At 42.8% G+C, this 21,910-nt stretch overlaps 1 protein-coding gene across 3 annotated transcripts in view; it reads right to left on the bottom strand.

Annotated features, from left to right (window-relative positions):
* LOC144683768 (calmegin) overlaps positions 1 to 21,910 on the bottom strand; it is a 98,884-nt gene that overhangs the window by 26,448 nt on the left and 50,526 nt on the right. The window contains exons 1-3 of one of the 3 annotated variants that reach the window (XM_078547141.1): positions 5,869 to 5,979; positions 1,431 to 1,552; positions 545 to 618 (exon numbers count right to left, since the gene is read on the bottom strand). In XM_078547141.1, coding sequence (XP_078403267.1) covers positions 545 to 618; positions 1,431 to 1,547 — 191 coding nt within the window. In that variant the 5' untranslated portion in view covers positions 1,548 to 1,552; positions 5,869 to 5,979. Of the gene's footprint in view, positions 1 to 544; positions 619 to 1,430; positions 1,556 to 5,868; positions 5,980 to 21,910 lie in introns of those variants that run through there. The other 2 variants (XM_078547143.1, XM_078547144.1) reach the window with 2 other exon arrangements.

Genomic DNA, 21,910 nt, shown 5'->3' with positions numbered 1-21,910 from the left:
GGGTGCACAAATCTCCTTGCCCAATTTTTCTTGCACCCTTTGCAAATGATCTTTTACAGCCAAGAGCAGTAAGATAAAAAAAAATCACACTGGTGCAAGACTGTACCTACAAATAATATATATATCATTGTGCACCAAAGTCCAGTTTCCAGCCAATCTTATATATACTGGCATAAGAATAACATCTCATTCTGACCTTAATCACCAGTCTGCCCCTCTTCTAAGAACTCTGCAGCAATAGCACTTGGAGAGAAGGAATTTGGAAACCAAATCTTACTATTTCCACCAACAACTGAAAAATAAAGTAATTAACTGGCTTTTAAACTGAACCCTGCTTCAAATCAAACAGAGCAGCTCTAACTGCATCTAACCCACTCACCTGAGTGATCAAATATTTGGTACTGTAATATTACAGAATACAGTTTCGTAACGTTTCTCTCAATTCAATTGAATCAATCAGACATGGAGATTCCACACTAATCACACAGAGTCACACTGGCCCACACTACACAGGCAGTGAGATCAAACACAGGGGCAAACTTACCCATCAAGACCATCTGTGTCAAAGGACGCCACAAAGTAGACATCACCAACAGGCTTTGGTGCCTTATAAACAATCTGAAATAAAGTACAATAAAAGCACAGTACATGGCATGGCACTGATATGCAGCTATGTATTTTCGAAAAGTTCTTGTTTATGGGTGGTTCTATGGTTTGGGCCATGAGCTCTATGTTATATTGGAGAGCCACAATTTGCCATTACCTCACTGTGAACCCAGATACTTAGCTTATTGCCAGGAACTTTCTTATAGTGAGAAGAGAAGACCAGAGACAAGTCTTTTGACCAGTCTCATGCCTCCTGGAAACTAATAGTGTTGTACCAACCACAAGGGAATAGATCTAATACTGTATTGATACAACGGCTAATGGAATTGTGAATGGTTTTCCTAATGACTGAGTGGGTAATCCACTGTACCTGGTGTGCATTTGATTAATAAAGACCAAGGCGGTCACAGGTTCAGTCCAGGATCTATGCTGAGTTAGCTGACAGGGTTTTATGACTGAGGTGAAAAGTCAGGCAGAGTTAATGCTCCTGATTTTGAAATCTATCAGTGATTGATAGTAATCACCATTTCAACTGGTGAAGGATCTGATGCCAGTTGCTGTGGTGTCAAGAGGTGTCAGCTGTGGCTCAGTCCATAGCACCCTCGCCTTTGAATCAGAAGGTTGTGGGTTCATGTCCCACTCCCAGAAAACCAAGAACTGTGATTGTACTCGAAAAGAGTTGCTGTGGTGTCAGTGTATTACTTTCAAATACACACAGGAGCTGCTCTACCAATTCCAGAGCCATTGCTTCATGTGGGGTTACCCATGGGTAATTGGAAAACTTAAGCTGCTAATATATTTAATTATGCAAGAAAAACTCTCACCCTGTTTGGATGAGAAGACTCTGCATCGTCTTGAAATTCTGAATCATCAGCAATGCCTTCAGCAAACACCAGAGTCAGTCCACAGACCCCAAGATATGAAATTAACTGCAGCTGCATTGTATCTTGTAAATGTGAAACAAATCAATTCATCATTAGATGGTTGCATAGTCATTATCCCCTCACATAACTGCCTTGTAAGGCATTTTGATATTTGTGTATTGCTGTGATGCTGTAAGGCCTCCCTTTGTTTATTTTTAATATGTATTATCTTTACACTTGTGTCAAAATGTAACCAGTTGTGAGGTGGACCAATGTCCTGAGCTCAGAGCCGGGTGGTAGGAACATGGAGTGCGGAGGACATTGGATGAAGGGAGAAGACTTTTGACCGAAGACATCAACGCTGAGGTTTATATGGAACTTTTTAAAAATAAAGACTGGATAAGGATATACACATAGACATGTCAGGGCATTTCACTGGTGGCTAACCACCAGATACCCTGATTACAGAAACTGACCTAGACCGTTGCCTCTCGGGTATGTGTGAGTGGCTTTCCTCCTGCCTTACCAAGGTACAGAAATCATATCCATTGCTGACAGGTACCTGAAGACACACCCGACTGAGAGCAGGAAATTACTATATGCAGGTTGTCTTTGCATGGCCAGGGTGGGACGAATAATCCAATTAGATGACTCGATTTAAAACATATGCCGAGAGACCAAGGTCAGAAAGGGGTATAAAGCCATAGCTCCCAAGGACATTGGGGCTGCAACCAGGAAGTGTGATATGGTCAGTCACGTGAAGTCGTGTGGAGGAATCTGTTCAGTGAACCAACCATCCAAGGACGAGTACCTGCACACAGGTCTTACTAAGCAACTGGTGTTGTAAGTATATACCTTTGCTTAGTGGGTTAAAAAGGCTTTCCACATAAAGTGGAAATTGTGCCCATAGTTTGTTACATGTCGTTGATACCAAGTGCAGGGTGAGGATCTTAGAAGGTAGTGAGATCCCCGGTTAAGAGTCTTACAGCCTAGCAAATAACTGTTTCCCTCAAAAACCTTCCCCTAATCCATCACATAATCCTTTCCCTGCCTCACACACAGCCTCTCCTCTCCTCACATAACCCCTTGACTGGCCCCACCTAACCTTTGCTATCTGTGGCACCATAAAAAATCCTCCATTAAAACCACAGGATGACTTTTTTTGGAGATTCCACATTTGGCACAAAGTGTCACTCAATGGGAGTGAGGTTGGAAAGTTGGGACCACTGCAGATTAGGCTTGCTGATTATCTGATTTGGCTCCTGTGGAACAAGACTTGGGAACAGAAGAGGTCATTTGAAGGGAACGAAAATCGTGGTGACAGGTATGATAGGTGGGCAATCTGCTCTACCAGGTTACCATGTGGCAGAGTTGAAAATTACCCCCAGGAGAGGATTTTCCCTTCGTCAGGCGGGCGCGGAGGGTGGGCCCGGGAATGACCGCCCACCACTGGGCCCTAACCGTGATTTTATGCTGGCTGGCCAATTAACAGCCAACCAGCGAGAATCGCGTGCTGAAACGCTCAGCGGTCCCTGGGTGGAGGGGGGCGGGGGGAGGAGGGTGAGTGTGGAAGTCAGCGCATGAGTGCATGTGTGTTCAGTGAAAGCTCCCTGAAGGCACAGAGCTGCCTCAGGGAGTTGAAGATCTTTCGCATGAAAAATAAAGTTTAAAAAAAAAGAAAACATGTACCCTCATGTGACTGTTACATGAGCAGGGACATGTTATAAATGAGATTTAAAAATTTCTATTTCAATTTTAATTAATATCGGAAACCTCATCCCACCCGTGGATGAGGTTTCCTCAAAAATCTAAAGGCCGCACGGCCTTTTTGCCCGCCCGCCAACCGTAAGGTTGGATGGGCAGGGAAAAATTCAGTTCAATTAATTTATTAATGGACTTAACAGCCCTCTTAATTGTTGGTGGGTGCACTGCCAACTACCGCGCGTACCCGCCAACCGAAATATCGCACGAATGCACGATGACATCGGGACACTCTCCCGACATCATCGCACGCTATTTCACTCTCGTGCTTCTTGGGCAGTCGCCTGCACGCCGAAGTGAAAATTCAGCCCGCAGAGTTTCTGTAAATGTAACCTTTTGAGCTTAATTTTAAATATAGTTTTATTTGTGTTTTGGATGCTGAGGTAACTGCTTCCACAGTATTTTTCTGTTTTCTGTTACTAGAAACTGACTAAAACCGAAAAAAGCACTTAGGGCCGAATTTTCACCTCGGCATGCAGGTGCATGCCCGACATGCACGAGCATGAAATAGTGTGCGATGGTGTTGGCGAGTGTCTCCGACATCATCGAGCACTTGCGCAATACTTCGTTTGGCAGCGCGCCCACCAACAATTAAAAGGGCTGTTAAACCCATTAATCGATTCATTAAATAGAATTTTTCCCTGCCCGTCCAACCTTATGGTTGGCCGGCAGGTGAATAGGTCAAGCAGCCTTTCGATTTTTGAGGAAGCTCATCCACGCGTGGGACGAGGATTCCGGTTTTAATTAATAATAAAATAAAGGTTTTCAGAACTCATTTGCAGCACGAGGGGACATGTTTTCCTTATTGATGAAAACTTTATTTTTAATGTGGAAAATCTTCAGCTCTTTCAGGCAGCTCTGTGCCTTCAGGGAGCTTTCTGTGAGCGCACCCATACACATGTGCTGACTTCCATGCTCGCCCTCCTCCCCACCCACCCATCCAGGCAGCGCTGAGTGTTTCAGCGCACGATTCTCGCTGGCTGGCCGTTAATTAGCCAGCCAGTGTGAAATTGCGGTCGGGGCCCAATTGTGGTCGGTGGACCACAGCCCAGTTCATGAAGCTGAGAGAGTGGGAGTTCATGGTCTGCACATAAGCCCTGCACATAAGTCTGCACATCTGCACATGTGAATGTGAGTGTTCTTTGACATGTGTTTTCTGTTTTCCTTTCTGTGTTTGTAATATAAAATCCATTTCCAGGTTTGTTGTAAATTGCCCAGCTACTTGTGACTAAATAACTATTGTTTGTATTTGTCCAGCTATTAGAAATCAGTAACTGTCCTTATGATTGAGATAAATTGAAAGCAAAGCATTATTTTTCAAACCACCTGCTGAAATAAAGGGGCATAACTTGTAGTAGCCAGGCATCAAATGGCACTTGCCATTAGCTACATTTGTCTGTGCATTGTCAGGTAATCTGATAACAGGGCAATGAGGGAAATTGGGCATCTGGAATCTGAGAGAACACAGCAAATAACTGTATATCTCCTTAACCAATCAGATTGAAGGATTGTGAAATTAACAGTGCAAGGGCTGAGAAGGAAGTATAAATTGCAGTAGGTGAATTCAATGTCAAATCAGGTACAGAAAGTGAAATAAAGCGAGGAAACAAAATATTGGATTAAAAGAGGGAGAAACAAAAAGGAATAGAACGGAAAAGTAGTTTTTAAATTTGCCATTTTTAAAATCAACAATCAAAACCTGAAGAAATGAGGCTCCATAATTGTAACGGCTAATATTCGGTGCATAAGAGGTTGTTTAGCAACAATTAACACTTACCATTGTTAAAAGGGTACTGACACTGAAATGGACAAAACTTCACTTTCTGTGAGTTTAGTTCATATCTACCTCGCAAAAACAGCAACTTCACGCCCTTAAGAGCATTTCAATGGTGAACCAGACAGAAAAGTGCAAAGCTAAAGCTGGAACTGTGCAACTGGGACAGCAACATTTGGATACCCACGGTTAACCTGAAATTCTGGCCCTACGTCTTATTATTGAATTTCTTCCATTTGATTTTGCTTTAATCATGGTTTGTTCCCACCCAACAGTAACTTATACTACCACTCCCTTTGTGGCCTTGCACTAGTTTGCACCTTCCAGGATAGTAGTACACCCAATTTAAATTAGCCTGAATACATGAAAGATGGACACATTCCATGGAAGTTCCGTTTTAGTTGCCCTGCTGCATTTCCATGGTGCCAGGTGGAATCTGTAGAGGAGGCACAATGTGTCCATCTTTACACTTGACAGCTTCAGTGTCAGGAATGCGTAGTCCACACCGGGAACAACATTATTACTGAAGTTTAGAATTTATTTTCTTTTTATGATCAACTTCATTATTAGTTGTACCTCTCCAAAAAAAGGTGTTTCCTTCTTGGTTACCTTAGAAAAAGCACCAGGGTTGCCATGGTAACCAAGCACTTGTTACTGTGGCGCCCTGATCACAAACCATAAAGGAACAAGTGAGACACAGAGACACCCCCATTTTCTGTTTCTAACATGATCATAATTATGCTTCAGTGTTTCAGCTGCTACATTATCACGTTCGGCAGTAACATTATTTCACCACCACCTGCCCCATCTTTTATTTCAGAATAAGGAATTCAGCAAAGGAAAGGAACAGTAATCTACACTTACTTTTAATGTTAATCCTTGACAAGGTGTATTCCGCACATCTGCTGTTTCCTCCTCGTAACCCTCAGAATTCTACTGCACAAAACAGGTTGGAGCTGCTTCCAATTGCTCAACCTTTGCCCTGGTAACCAGAGGGAACTTTCACCTGGTGAAACCATGGCAACCTGAGGGAACTTTCACCTGGTAAAACCATGGCAACCAGCCAAGAATGGAGCATGCAGCAAGCCTGTTCACTCTCATTAATTTGAAATGAGACTTGTTTGGTTTAAAAATGTTACATATTTTAAAGTGTCCCACTGGAAAACAAAACTCTTCCACTAATTTAAAACTTAATTGTAACCAAATACATTTCACTTGTCAGTTGCTACAGCCTGCATCCTCCACACACATCTGGGGAGATCAGCACCTGGTCACTCACTCACTCTCTGTACTGGGAATATCATATTAGTGCTGACCTCCCTTTGAGATGTTTTTGTGAAACCATAAAACATCAGGCGCATCCCTCATATAACTCCCCTGCTCCTGGGTGATATAAAAGATTTGACTCACTTGCAGGCGTTGTTTTTTCCCCCCAGGCTAGGACTCGGTCTACCACGCACATTAAGTTTAAAATATTTGTCCTCTTCTTCGGGTCTTTCCATGACCTCATTCCATCCCGTCTCTCCAATCTCCTCCAGCTTTCTATCCAGTCCTACATCCCTTGGTCCTCCATCTCTGCCTTTGATGTATATGCCATTCATGGCAGAGCCTTCAGCTGCTTTGGCCCTATTCCCTGGAATTCCAACTTGACCTTCTTTCTGCACCTTTAAAAATCTTCACAAAGCCCATTGTTTTGATTATTCACCCCTCTTAACTCTTGCTCAGTGTCTCAGTATTTTTCCTTCACTACATTTATCTGCACCCTTATTTCCCTGTTCTACATAAGGAGCCTTGGGATATTTTCTATGTTAAAGGCACTGTATAAATCCACAATTTCATCTGGATTATGGTTATGTCTCTCAGGTTGCCTTAAAGAAGCACAATTTCAACTGTTCAATATACCAAATGACATCCTGAGTCAACTTAATGACAGTTGGAGTATTATAAATATTTCCATCAAAACATACAATAAACTCCAGCTTTGTTATATGGGGCTGAGAGCCCTTTCATAGGAAACAGTGACATAAAGGACACATCAGAAGCATCAAAATCAGCAATAGTTAATTGGAGACTGTCATGAAACTAACATATATTTTCATAATATTTTTCTTTTTATTGTGAAATAGGCTTATGGGGGTACGTATAGTTGAGTCTGTCTGTGTGTGATTTAATTACATTTGGAGTTAAGTTGACTGTAATTTTAAATCATCAAAAGAAGCTAGGGTGCTTGACATACTAATGAGTAAACATGGATGCTCACTTAGCATGTAAGGTGTGAAGGGAATTTGTATTTTTAGATAAATGAAGGGATATTTGGATTTCAAAGGAATTTAGTCTGTTTACAACTGGCCAGATAAGCAAGGCTAAGGAATGTGTTTATTTTTCCCAAAGGTTACTGACAATATGTAGTGACAACATGAAAATTTTTATGATATGAGGGAGATACAGTTTCAAAGACATATGGAACAATAGAATTTACATATTAAAAAGAGAGAAACATATATAAAGGAGAAAGAAAGGCTATGTGTCAGGAGAAGGCCAAGTAAGACCTAATAGGATTGTGTGAAAAGCCTTCATGAAGCCTCCAGAATTTGTGCATAAGTCTGCTGTATAACAGAACTGAAGCTAGAGAAAAGCCAATTGGAATTCCACTGTCCCGGGTATTGTGTTAACCTGCTGAGTTTGTTGTAAGTCTAAAATCTATTTTGGACCCTTGCCTTAAGTGGAGTGTAACTGGGGGTCAGGCTTATTAGGAATTTTAGGAGTTATTATAGTAGTAATTGTAGTCTTATGTATGCGCTTGAAATCTTTTATTTTGATAATAAATATTTGAATTGTTTTTTTTAAATCTCTAAAGGACTTGGTGGACTTATTATTTCTGAATTCAGTACATGCATCTCGTAACAAATACAAATTGCAAAACCATTGTAATAGCGCAACCAAGTTTCCCTCGTGGATTTGGTCCGCCTGACACACGTTATCTGTCATGTCATAACAGGAACATCATTCAGAATACTGATCTAGGACCTGTTGACCTAAATTGCCAATTGCTTCTGGTGTTATAACAGATATCCTGAAGGACCAGTTCCAGCCAATGCTTCCAAATAGTAAACTCTCTTCCTCCCATCCCAAGTTGTGAGGCAAATGGGAGGAAGTGGCTTATGATGTAATTGTGATTGAGGATCAAAAAAGTCACCGTTTACATTGAAGGTAAGGACAGAGTTCCTTACATCAGGACTGAAGATTGAGTGAAGCCAGACTGTTTATGTGGGGTGAAGATTGATTGAATGTAGATGTCCTCTTTACACTGATTGATGGATAAATCCTAATTAGAGTACTGAGGTCTGTTCATATCTGTAACTTGGGTTATTTAGGAATTAATGGGATCAGAGATTTAGCCTTTGAGGTCCCCAAGACTTCATTACATAAACAGATGCAGTCCACATTGACTAAAGCTTGAAGAAACCTATGCATATGATTCTATGCCTACCCAATCAGCAGGCAAATAAGTTAGTCCCAGCTGGTTGCTCATTCCACTCAGACTTACTTCAGAAGATCTCAGAGAGCAGCACAAGTGCTCTTCGCCCATTTTTGCTGGATGCAGGTCTGTCACTGCATAATACTGGGGTAGATTACTGGTGGGTTAGCCTGTATAACATTGTGTCATACAGTACTGGTGAGTATAAGTCTGCAAGTACACCAGATTACAGTATAAAACTGGATTATGTTACTGGTGGGTAAGGTATGTCTGTACAACTCTGCGATGCAGTATGCATGGGTATAGATCTATCCAAATAACACTAGATTATGTGCTGGTGGGTACAGGTAGGTCAATGGTGGTGGTAGCAGTGGGATCCATCTGAGGAAATGAATTAAGAGTATTTCAGGGGAAGAGTATCACACAAGAAATGTATCACACAACATGAACATGAATCTCAGTGTATGAGTTACATATGACTTCAAACCATGTTTTCTCAAGTTTCCTGGCCCTAGGGATGGGAAATAAATGTCAGATCACTCTCATCCTGATAACAGATATGAAAATCAATAAACAGACTTCATAGACAGAGGTTTAGGTTGGGTCCCAGCAGCTTGATAAACACAGTTTAATTCTTTACCTGCAGCACAGACAAGCAAGCATCCAGTCTCAAGTTGTCTGTCACTGGTTGTATAGGGAGCCAGTGTTCAACCTCTAGTTGTGTCTCACCCATCCACAAATAACTATTCAGTCTCTCACTGCCTTTCAGCCATGACACGAGTATCTATTGTTCAGCCTTTCCCTTTTTTTAGCTGCTCCATAGCTAAAGGTTGCTACACAAATTAACGAATTCAAAATGAATGAATAAAATTAAGGAGAAGTACCATGCAGAAAGAAAACTCTCCTGTCTAAATGAGTATGTAAAATCCCTGCTAAACCCAAATGACCGCACAAAAAGAAGAAAATGATAAGACCTCTACAGCTGTTGCACTTTGAAGCAACCTTAACAGTAACCAGAGCAATTGAAGGGCTTGCAGTTAGAACACAATAGTTAACACAACCCTTTGAGAATCAGCAATCCTTCACTGAGATATCTGTTTGGAAAAAGAATCCTCCTCCTGAGTACTGTTATAGATTGATTGTTATGATTATTCAATACGTCCATTGTCATTGCATTATACAACTACCAAGATGATAGAAGGCAAACCAGATATATCTTTTTATTGTTCTGCTATGTTCTTATCCTCTCTATAAAGGAGGAGTAACCTCTGCCCTGCCATTCTAAAGTGCCAGATGAGTTTAGAGTAGCAACACCAACATGTACAATTTAATGAATCAGAGTTTTATTTTCAGAGAGAGGAACTTGAGAGGAACACTCCCATGGCCAAGAGGAGCCACTCCTGTCATATCCTTAGGAGCAATGTTTCCTTAAAGCTGCATCATGTGTGGACACACAGCAGCCCAAAGATACCATACAGGCTACTCTTAAGTTGTCCCCTCGAAGATACTGCACGTGCGGGGTACCACACATTGGAACGAACAGTTCGTACACAAATGTCAAGGGCAGATGCGGCATCAGGAAATGAGGCAGCATGTGGGGTACTGAATGAGATGGGGGGAGCAACAGGTGAGTCCCCATGGCCATCATCCCTCCCATGAGCCAGCAATGCTTCACTGCAACACTCTGCTGGAGTGCAGTTTTACGCAGATCAATGCGGCACTATAAGGCCAATCTGTCATCCTACTTAAGGCAACAGCCATGCTGACATCCAGAGTCTGCACAGCTGTGGTCAAAGTGTGCATTAACTTGTGATTGCCACTTCTGATGTTCCACGGATCTGGCCACTCTATCCATGTAAGATCATCATCACAATGTCCCACAACATCAACACACTCCTGCTTGAAGTGGACTCTGCCATTCTCTCTACAACCATGGTCAGTGTCCTTGGCAGGCCTGTCAGTAAAAGGCATTTTTTCGGTTGCTGCTCAATGATTTTCCTATCAATGGCCCTTTGAGTACACCATCTATGTCCAGCTGAACAGAGCTCGGAGAGGGCTGTGCCCTGCAATGTGGACTCTCCACTTCTCTACTTGCCACCACCATCTGCTCATGCCCACTTGTGAAGTGTAAGTAACTGGCTAAAAACTCAATGGCTCCCATTGAAGTCTGAGTATCTGAGCTGGTGTATGATATGCAGGGGTTCTGTGACAATGCTTTACAAAAGGAATCAACTCCCCTGAGGAATCATCATCCATGGACTGCTGCTGCATATGTGAAGGCACTGGCAGAAATAACAGATATGAATTGGGTTGGGCAAAGTAAAAATGTTGCAAGATAAGTGGGCATGAGGAGCAATGTCGTGGACTAGACTTGACAAGGCAGAGTGAAGCTGTGATGGCCACATTAGGATTTAGGTGAATGTGTAGCTGTACTCACCTTTCCTGACCTGGTTTCGCTGTTCCTAGGGAAAAATCCTGGAACTCTGCCAATACAGGAACTGTTAGTATACCTACACCACATAGACTACAGCGGGTCAAGAAGGAAGCTCACCACCATCTTCTCAAGGGCAATTAGAGATGGCCTGGCCAGTGATGTGCACATCCCAAGAATGAATAAGAAAAAGATGATTATAACACTTCCTACACTGAATTCATGAGTATCGCATTTTGCTCCCGCTGCTGGCTTCTTAGGTCTCCTTCAACCATGTGTTCTTTGTGTCAGCAGCATGTTTCTTCCCCTCATTATAGGGGAACAATACCTACGTCCAGTTCCTCACAGTTTCCTTGACTAAGCTTTCTTCCTCTGTTACTTCCAATTCCAAACTCCTGTAAATTTCATCTTTAGCATCGCCCCTTAAATACTGGAGTTGAGAGATTGTTCCATGTGGTTCCTCGTCATGCCCATTGCAGACAGAAGTTAAAATACACAGCTTTTTCAGGCTGAAACCATGAAATGCTTCCAAACAATTAAAGCTGATGTTTTGGGGATTCGATAGTGCATGGGGTTAGTACATTATCCTTTTGCTCCAGATGATACCAAACATCAGTCCATTGAGGAAGAATGTGGCAAAATGGAGCACTTATGTCCTGTTGAAGGGTCATGAGGACTCGAAACGTCAACTGTGCTCTCCTCCGCCGATGCTGCCAGACCTGCTGAGTTTTTCCAGGTATTTCTGTTTCTGTTTTTGTTTTGGATTTCCAGCATCCGCAGTTTTTTGCTTTTATCACTTATGTCTATGATTAATAGTTTTCAGGCCATACTAAAATCACAGATAAAATTGGGTACTGCTAGTTATTTCTGCAGGATGGCAATCTTAGTCTAATACACAAAATGCTATTGTAAAAGGCACCGATATAAGGGTGTATCATCAATTGAATTGCTTTTTGGCCATTGGCCTTTTCCGCTGGGATTCAGCTCACAGGTCATTTCAAGTAGTTGATATGTCAATCAAATCCATTTGACTACAAACATGCAATGGGGCTGTTTACTTATGTTATTCAGCAGTTGTGAAGTTGTAGAAACCCTGTGAAGGTTTGACTGCCTAAATGTAGCAATGATAAATTCTTGATTTGCAATTTTAAGATGAAAGCCCCAAAGTTTCAATATTACTGGGTAAAACGTTAGCTGGCCTGTGCTAAACTAAGGTCTGTTACTAAGACTTTGCTGTTGGATTTGGGTCAATCCATCAAAGTGCAATGATCATAAAGAAGTTGATCCTTAGGCATCAATATTTCATGCCTCAGGGACATTGGCTGGAATTTTCTAGCCCCCCCCTCCCACAGCCGGTAGTGGGTTTCCCCCGCGGCAGGTCTGGCAGGCCAGTGAAATCCCTGTTCACATCGGTTGGACTGGAGATCCTGCCGGCATGAGGTGCTGGAACGTTCTGGCCATTGTCTTATCTAAGTGGAAGAAATGCTGCAAGAACCAATTCCACTAGTGGATCTGTATGTCGCAGGCCAGTTGCCCCAATCCTTCTCTATCAGCCAGAACGGACATGCCAGGTAAGGGAGTGTTTTAAAACTGAATGTTGGAGAAAACAGAAAATTTGCCATGATAATCATTCCTAAAGATTAAAGCAGCCTTGGTGTTATTTCTGACTCCGAGATGAGTTCTGCTACATATTCCTGCCATAACTAAGACCGCCTATTTTCGCTCTGTAACAGTTTTGGTCTCCACATTTAAGAAAGGATATACTTGCATTGGAGGTGGTCCAGCGAAGGTTCACTAACTTGGTCCCTGGGATGAGGGGGTTGTCCTATGATGAGAGGCTGAGTAAATTGGACTTATATTCTCTGGAGTTTAAAAAATGAGAGGTGATCTCATTGCAACCTACAAAATCCCGAAGGGGCTTGATGGGGTAGATTCTGAGAGGTTGTTTTTGCTGGTTGGGGGATCTAAAACACTGGGGTACAGTCTCAAGATAAGGGGCCAATCATTTCGGACTAAGATGCGAAGGAATTACTTCACTCAAAGGGTTCTGAATCTTTGGAATTCTCTACCCCAGAGGTTGTGGACGCTCCATTGTTGAATACATTTAAGGCAGGGATAGACAGATTTTTGGTCTGTCAGGGAATTAAGAGATATAGGGAGTGGGCGGGAAAGTGGAGTTGAAGCCCAAGATCAGCCATGATCTTTTTGAATGGTAGAGCAGGCTCAATGGTCCATGAAGTCTACTACTGCTCCTATTTCTAATGTTCTGATGTAATATTGCCCAACCTCGCCCTTGCCTCAGTTTATCTGCTGTTGAAACTCTCCCTCATCCATGCCTTTGTTATCTCGAGACTTGAATACTCACTACCCTCTGCAATGTCATTCTGCTCCCCATGTCCTATCTCTCACCAAGCCCTATTCACCTACCGCCCCTGTGCTCACTGACCTACATTGGCGCCTGGTTAAGCAATGCCTCAATTTTAAAATTCTGCTCCTTGTTGTCAAATCCCATTATGGCCTTACTGGTCCCTATTTTTTTTGATGCCCTGCAGTCTTCCAACCCCCTGAAATCTTGCACTTTGCCATTTCTGGCCTCTTTAGCATATTTACCAATTTTAACCAATCCACCATTGGCAGCCATGCTTTCATCTGCCAAGGCCCTAAGCTCTGGAATTCTTTCTGTAAATCTCTCCGCCTCTCTGTCTCTTTCCTCTTTTAAGACGCTCCCTAAAACCCAATGTTTTAGTCACTTAGCCTAAAATCTCTCTATGTGGTTCAGTATCAAATTTTGTTTGATAATTCTTGTAAAGTACCTCATGTTTTATTATACTACTGGTACTATATAAATGCAAGTTATCATTATTGTTTGAGGTTGAAATTAACACAAAAAAAGAGATTTGCACAGTTGCCAAGAAGCACTTTGCATAAAAAAATTATCAACTTCTGGGATGAGCCCTTAGATGAGGTCATGGAGGGACTGTGCATTCACTCAATAGACAAACAGATCACATGGAGGGGCTTTTTGTTAATTTCTGTGGAAGTATAAGTCAGCTATGTACAAATAAATAAGGTGAGGCAGTTAAATTAAGGACAACTATCATAGATAATAACTCCTTTTACATTGACTTTATGCCAATACTAATTTAGTTGACAAACTTCATTTAACGGAATTTAACTTGTCTTCAATATGGTCTTCCAAGTATGGCCTGAATCATCTTGACATTGCAATCAGCTGGAAGCTGCTACTATAGTCTATGCTCATTATTGCCCTCATGTGGGAAGTGGCTGTTTGATATGCATAAATCCATTAATTGTATGTGTGCTGATGGGATGATGAACATTTCGAACACTGAGTGTCCTAACAAAATTCCTTGGGGAATCTGACCCCACAATATAAGTAACCTGAACTTAGCATTCATTTGGCACTCTTATTTCAGAAATGTGTCCACAGCGACTTCTACATCCCAACCACTGGACATGTCCTCATGAAAATGGACATAAATGCCAAATTAATACAAACAGAAGCCACAGTACTAGAAGCTCCATATGGACTGGCTCAGCACTAGATCAAACACACCTCTTCTAGGACCAGGAAAGACAGACTAAATATGGTTTGCAACATTTTCTGTTTCTGTTCACTCATCAAATTGGTGGGCATCTGTGGAGAGAGCAAGTATTTCAAAACCAGAGTGACGAGGAAGGGCAGGGACAGAAATAGATGATCAGTGAAGTATTTAAGTGAAAAAGAGGAGATGTCTAAATCCCTGAAGTGACAAGGAGTGTCATGAACATTTCAAAGAAGTTAAAATACAGGACATACCTGGGCACTTTTCCACAATGCCGGGTTGATGCCAGTGTTGTAGCTGTACTGGAACAGCTTGGCTAGGGGCATGGCAAGTTCTGGAGCACAAGTCTTCAGTACTATTGCCGTACTATTGTCAATATTGTACTATTGTACTATCCAGTGCATTCAGCCATATCATGTGGAGTGAATCGAATTGGCTGAAGAATGGCATCTGTGATGCTGGGGACCTCTGGAGGAGGCCGAGATGGATCATCTACTCGGCACTTCTGGCTGAAGATTGTAGCAAATACTTAAACCTTATCTTTTGCACTGATGTGCTGAGCTCCTCCATCATTGAGGATGGGGATATTTATGGAGCCTCCTCCTCCCGTTTGTTGTTTAGTTGCCCACCACCATTCACGACTGGATGTGGCAGGACTGCAGAGCTTAGATCTGATCCATTGTTTGTGGAATTGCTTAGCTCTGTCTATCACTTGTTGCTTATTCTGTTTGGCCTGCAAATAGTCCTGTGTTGTAGCTTCACCAGGCAGACACCTCATTTTTAGGTATGCTTGGTACTGCTCCTGGCATGCCCCCCTGCACTCTTCATTGAACCAGGGTTGATCCCCTAGCTTGGTGGTAATGGTAGAATGGGGGATATGCTGGGCCATGAGGTTACAGATTGTGGTTGAGTACAATTCTGCTGCTGCTGATGGCTCACAGCTCCTCATGGTTGCCCAGTCTTGAGTTGCTAGGTATGTACGAAATCTATCCCATTTAGTACTTTGGTAGAATGGAATGGGATGGAATGGACTAAGTGGAATGCTGTTTCAGAGAGCCAGTGCAGACTTAATGGGCCAAATGGTCTCCTGTATCACTCTAATGATACTGTGATACTGTGGTAGTGCCACACGATGGAGGGTATCCTCAAAGCGGCACCTAAATTTCAAGGAAGGGGACATAGCCATTGGGATGGGGAAAAGAAGAGTCACATACAGACACTTGCCAAGGTCTTGTTTTTAATATAGGGTTAAGGCTTACCCCGTGACAAGTCTATAGGTGACTCAGAATTCCATCTGTCCACATTGTCTGCTTCCCCTCAGGGCTTTGTTGTCCCTTTGCATTTGTCTGGTACCAAAGTCCCCTTTGAAAAGTCAAGTGAAGCTAAAAGTAAAATCCCTCCCTTCAACAACTAATCTTCCTGCTGCAGATTTTACCCTTCATTCTTTAAAGCCTCACACTGTGGGTTTCAGGGAAGGTGAGGTGGGTGATTCAGATGTCAAGGAAGGATCTTCTATTCAAGACTACAGCACAAAGATAAGATTCCCAGGATGGAGTAAAGTAGCTTGGTTACTTTCGCTCTCATGCCTCCTCCCCAGCAATCAATTTCAGTTTGTAGATCACTGGCTCATGGCTCTGTCATTGAGAAAAAAAACATTCTCTCCATTTACATCTCACTGAGTTTATTCCAAACCCTTCAGTCAGTTCAATTTTCAATTTCTTTCTAAAAGGTAAGTCCCTGGGAACTGAACAAACAGATTCTGCAGCAACCAGTACAACAGGCATCATTCAGTCCACCAACTGCTGACCAAGCTCCAAATGACTGAATCTGTGGCATTGGGCAATGCTGAGCAGCCAGAAGGAGAGAGAGGCACAGGATGTGCCTGAGATGGTCCTCCCAGTCCCGGCACTAACTACAGTGCACAGTGAATTTTACCTTCCCAGCTATTGCTTCCCCATCCAACTCCAGCCTCCTCCAGGACTGAGCTGGATTCTTCTCTGTCTCCCTGCAGCATTGAATTCTTGTCATCAAACTCCTGGAAAATTGACAGAATATTTCTAGGTGAGTGGCAATGCTGAGATGTCAGAAATGGATCTGAATTGCCAATTTTACATACTTTCCACTATATTATCACCTTCATAGGAATGGGTACAGCTCAAACAGACCCAGGCTTTATAGGTTCATCTTTCAATATGTCCAACCAATCTAGAACAGCTGGCAGCTCAGCCAATAGCATGCTGGACTATGTAATATTAGTCAACAAGTGGAGTGTTGTTCTCAACAAATTGGATTGTCAACATGCAAAGTTGTCAATGGGATTGGAGAAAGCAGCCCAGAAATTACAGAATGAGTCATACTAAATATGTAAAGTGGTCAGACCAATGGCAGATGGAATTTAACACAGAAAAGTGTAAAGCCAGCTTTTCCCATAATATCCACCACTGTCAGCTTGAACTATTTGAAGAGTAGGGAGCTTTCGTTGTGTCCATGGCTACATTTCCTCCATCAAACAACATCACCAGGAAACAGATGAACTGGTGGTTTGTTGTTCTTACTGTTTATAGGATCATCCTGTGCACAAATTACTGTGTTTTCCTGCACAGTGACATCAACACACATGGCCACGCTGACCCTTATGTTCTTCTGGACATTGGAGGGTCTGACAAGCTGACCTAGAAGTGAGAGGCTTTTAAAAAAAATTCCTACTGCTTCTCCTTTCCAAAAAGGACAATAATGACCCCAATAAATCACTTCTGACTCTGGCAGGTTATTGGGGGCTCAGGTACAGGAGGCTTGTCTGACCATGAGGTTGGGTATAGGAGGCTGATCTGACCCTGACAGGTTACCGGGGATCAAGTTCAGGAGGCTGCGGTCCTGGCCATTTATTATGACTGTTTTGGTGACTAAGCTGTGTGAAAATTAGCTTTGCATTTGTCAAAACAATAATAGCTACACTTCAAAAGTAAGCAGTTGCAAAAAATCATGGGACATCCTGAGGATGTGTTAAGGCACTAAATAAATGCAAAATCTTTCCTCCTCCTTCCTTCTGTCTGTAAGGAAGCCTCCTCAATTCTTCTTGGATGTTTTTCTCTGCATAATACTGTAGTAGATTCCATGAGCCCATTGTTCACTTCTCTCTCCTCCTGCCCTGGTTCAAGTGTATCAATTGCTGTTACCGATTTAAGCCCAGAGACTGTACCAATCCCATTTAAACAGGCTGACTCAATCACACATCAAACCCAGAGATAAAAACAAAAAGCTAAAAGCTACTGCGGATGCTGGAAATCCAAAACAAAAACAGAATTACCTGGAAAAACTCAGCAGGTCTGGCAGCATCGGTGGAGAAGAAATCAGTTAACGTTTCGAGTCCTCACGACCCTTCGGCAGAACTGAGTATAGTTAGGAGAGAGGTGAAATATAAGCTGGTCTAAGGTGGGGGGGCGGGGGGAGAGAGAAGTTGAGGGTGGGGTGATTGTGGAGATAAGCAAGCAGTGATAGGAGCAGATAATCAAAAGATGTCACAGACAAAAGGATCAAAGAGGTGTTGAAGGTGGTGATATTATCTAAGAAAAGTGCTAATTAAGAATGGAACACAGGATACTCAAGGTACAGCTCTAGTGGGGTGGAAAGACTAACAAAGTTTTAGTTTTAGATTTAAAAATAATGGAAATAGGTGGGAAAAGAAGAATCTATATAAATTATTGGAAAAAAAAGGGGGAGGGGGGAGAAACGGGGTGGGGATGGGGGGAGGGGGAGTTTAAGATCTAAAGTTGTTGAATTCAATATTCAGCCCGGAAGGCTGTAAAGTGCCTAGTCGGAAGATGAGGTGCTGTTCCTCCAGTTTGCGTTGGGCTTCACTGGAACAATGCAGCAAGCCAAGGACAGACATGTGGGCAAGAGAACAGGGTGGAGTGTTAAAATGGCAAGCGACAGGGAGGTTTGGGTCTTTCTTGCGGACAGACCGCAGGTGTTCTGCAAAGCGGTCGCCCAGTTTGCGTTTGGTCTCTCCAATGTAGAGGAGACCGTTATTCCAGGGTCATGGGGAGCAGGAACTGTTGTAATGGTGTTGGTTACAGAATATGTCTGTTAAGGAAACCTTTGTAGTCTTCTGTATGTTAACAGCAAGTTTTTATTAACTACTTACAATTATATACATATATATAGTAAAGGGTACAAGCAAGGAGCTATCTCCATGTCTAAATCTGTACCACACTGACCCTAGTTCTGAGCCATCTGCCTTCTTACATCACTGTGTGGGCACTGTACTCAGTCCTACATTAACCCTGTGTTTACTAGATCCTTATACTACACTTACACCCAAGTTTTCATCCCATGGATATAGAGTGATTTTAGTTTACTTCAAGTCTTACATTTTTATAAGTCTTGCACTTTTAGCTTATTGTTACAACCTTAATGCTATTCCAACATTATTGCCATTACAGTATTAACATTAATAACATTCTGACTACCCCATATCCCCCTTCAAGTTCTTGAAGCTAGAGGTTCAGGCAGTCTGAAGGTCTTATAACCCTTCCACATCTCATTCACCATTCTGTCGGAAGAGTGGTAGGCTCTGTTGGTTCTGGTTCTTGTTGTTGGCTTGGAGGTTGGATTGGCATTCGGGTATGCTTTCATTCTTTTCTTCCATTGCTTCATGTTGGCCCACACCTGGTCGGTTTGGGTGTTGTGTTGATCCATGGTTGCTTTTACCCTCGATCGTTTCTTGTGGATGGATGAATATGGTATCCGTCTCCTGAGTGCTGCTTTTGCTTCTTCTTTCACCGTGTGGGCTGTGTTGATGTTCTCTGTGGCTGAGGAAGAGCGTTCCTGTGGCGAGAAGAAGGTTCAGTGGTACGCTCACCTCTGCGTTTTGTTGTCAATGGTGAGAGATTGGTACCAGGTTCCAGCATCGCTTGTGGTTGTGACGTGCTGGCTGGAAGTTGAGTGTGTGCACAGTAGTTGCTGCGTCGACCAGCTGTACCATCGGTGTAGATGGGGGTAGATGCTTCTCAGACTGCCGATCATTCCCTGGTACCACTTCACCGGAGGTGCCATCGTAATTTCGTGGGCAGTAGGTTGGTCTGACCATTGGGCACTTTCCAGGACCTGCAATGATAATTGACAAACCTGCACCACAAAGGGAGAAGAGAGATTCAAGTTGAAATCTGAGCCTGAAAACTCTTTAGCATTTGAGTACTCAAGAACGTGTTGTTCTGACTGGCTGACGACGGTGATAGTCTTGACATCCTCCGCCGTCTGGAGGAGATCCAGGGCGACGCAGGCATCCCTGCTCAGGAGAGAGAAAGGCTGGTTACGATTGACGTATATCTGCTCAAAGATCTGGTTGCTGCCATATCTCAGTGGTTCCAGGATCGTGCCGACTCGGACTCCCCCTGCTCTGTAAAGTGGTGTGTCCATTGTTTGAAGCCAGAGGTCTTTGAGCCATGGTTCCTTGTCTGTCAGGACTGACACACTGGCACATGAATTTAATTTAAAATTTGTTAGGTGATCATTGACCAGGATGTCAGCATTCCAAGATGAAGATCTCCAATCTTTGACCTCACTCAAGAAGCATGGCTGTGTAACTTCTGGGCTTTCAGTCTCAACCTCGTGGATTACCTTTGGGCTATTTGTGTGGTACTGAGGTTTTGACTTGCATAGTTTGCCAAAGTGTCCCTGTCTGTTGCAGTGGAAGCATTGGGCTGTACACGCAGGACACTGATCTCTCCTGTGAGGGCGCTTCACACTGCTGCACTGGCAAGGTCACTCTGGTGGATGGTTCAGGAATTGCTTTCCCTGACTTGGATTGTCCCTGCATCTTTCTGACCTGATAAGCTGGACTGAGGGTTGGTTCTGCCCCATGTTGTATTCTCCCTCTTTAGGATTGTCCTGTGTTGCTCGAGTAGCTCAGACAGTCTAACTAGATGGATTGGTTTTCTAGGGTGATATCATCTTTAGCTTATCGGAGGTCAGGGGGTGAATCATCTGCAACACCCACCAGAATTCTGTCTTGGATGAGCTCAGACTTTAAATCTCCATATTCATACCTCTCTGCCATAATTTAGAGATCATTTATGAAGGAATCAACAGGTTCTCTGGGCAGTTGGACTCTCTCATTAATTTAGCTCTTTCCAATATTTTATTGGATCTCAAATTAAAATAAACATCAAAGGATTTTAAACCTCCTCAAATTTGGAGGATGACTCATTAATATCCTGTCATGCAATGATGTCATCTGCAATTGGCCCTATTGAATAAAGAAGTGTGTTTACTTCTTCTGAGTTTTTACTTAAACTGAAGCAATGCTATATCTTAAAAATCTTTTCCTCCAAAGACTCCAATTTTGTGACTGGTCTGGGCCTTGGGGGAATCCCAGTGAAGTTGGAAGTGAGGAATTGTGATTCATGTTGAAGATTTTTAAGTGTGGGTACAGTTGTAAGAACTTACAGGCTTCCTAGATGGCATTGCAATTCACTGCAGAACAAAGGATTTCCCACACTTGCCAGTCTTGGCAGGCTTCACAAAATGGCGGTGGCATGCTTCTGGAAGAAGAATTTTTAACAAAGACTGTGTCGGTTGGCTGTCTGCCTACTTGATTTATTTAGCAATGTAGGATTGCGAGTAGTGAGGCATTTAAATTAACTGCAGGCTTGTTGTTTAAGGATTTGGATGGTCGCAAGGTTCCTGAGAGTTGAGTAAGTTAATAATTTATTTTTTCTTTTCAATTTCGAGGCCATCTGTTGAGGCTTAAGTGGGGCTTCTAACTGATTTAATAAAAGGGACTTCTCAGGACTGGCTGCAGCCTGGAAGTTAAAAAGATTTAGCTCACCCTTGCAGGCTATGGACTCTGCTTGCTGAAGCTGGACTTAAGTTGCACTGAGCATAGGGCACCCTTGAAATGGGCTAAAGGGGAATCTCTGAAGTCTTCTGCTGCAGTAAGACTTCTGCCTTTAGCTTTCAGGCTCTTCTGTCTGGAGATTTTTCTGGTGAATTTTCTCAGTGTCTGTAGCTTCAGTTGAGAGCTTCTTTCAGTTCATCTATTGAAGATTTTCTTTTTCTTAGTTTTTCAGCATTCTTGTGAGGTTGAGGGTTTTTTGATTTCCCAGCTGCCACCATGTTGTAATGGAGTTGGTTACAGAATGCATCTGTAAGGAAGTCTTCATAGTCTTCTGTATGTTAATAGGAAGTCTTTATTAGCTACTTGTAACCTTATACATATATACAGTAAAGGGCACAGGCAAGGAGCTAGCTCCACATCCAGGTCTTAACATGTCTCTGGCCAACACCGTGCTGACCTTAGCTCTGGCTCATGTGCCTTCTTTCATGACTGTGTGGGTGGCATTGTACTCAGTCCCACATTAACCCTGTATATACCAGAGCCTTAAACTACAGGAACATGCCAAACCTCTGAGTTCCTGTTCCTGAACCCTC

Source organism: Cetorhinus maximus, chromosome 8, assembly GCF_964194155.1.
Source record: "Cetorhinus maximus chromosome 8, sCetMax3.hap1.1, whole genome shotgun sequence".
In the NCBI taxonomy this organism is placed as follows: Eukaryota; Metazoa; Chordata; class Chondrichthyes; order Lamniformes; family Cetorhinidae; genus Cetorhinus; species Cetorhinus maximus.
Note: the sequence above shows the minus strand (reverse complement) of the source record. Positions and strands in the feature narration are given on the sequence as shown.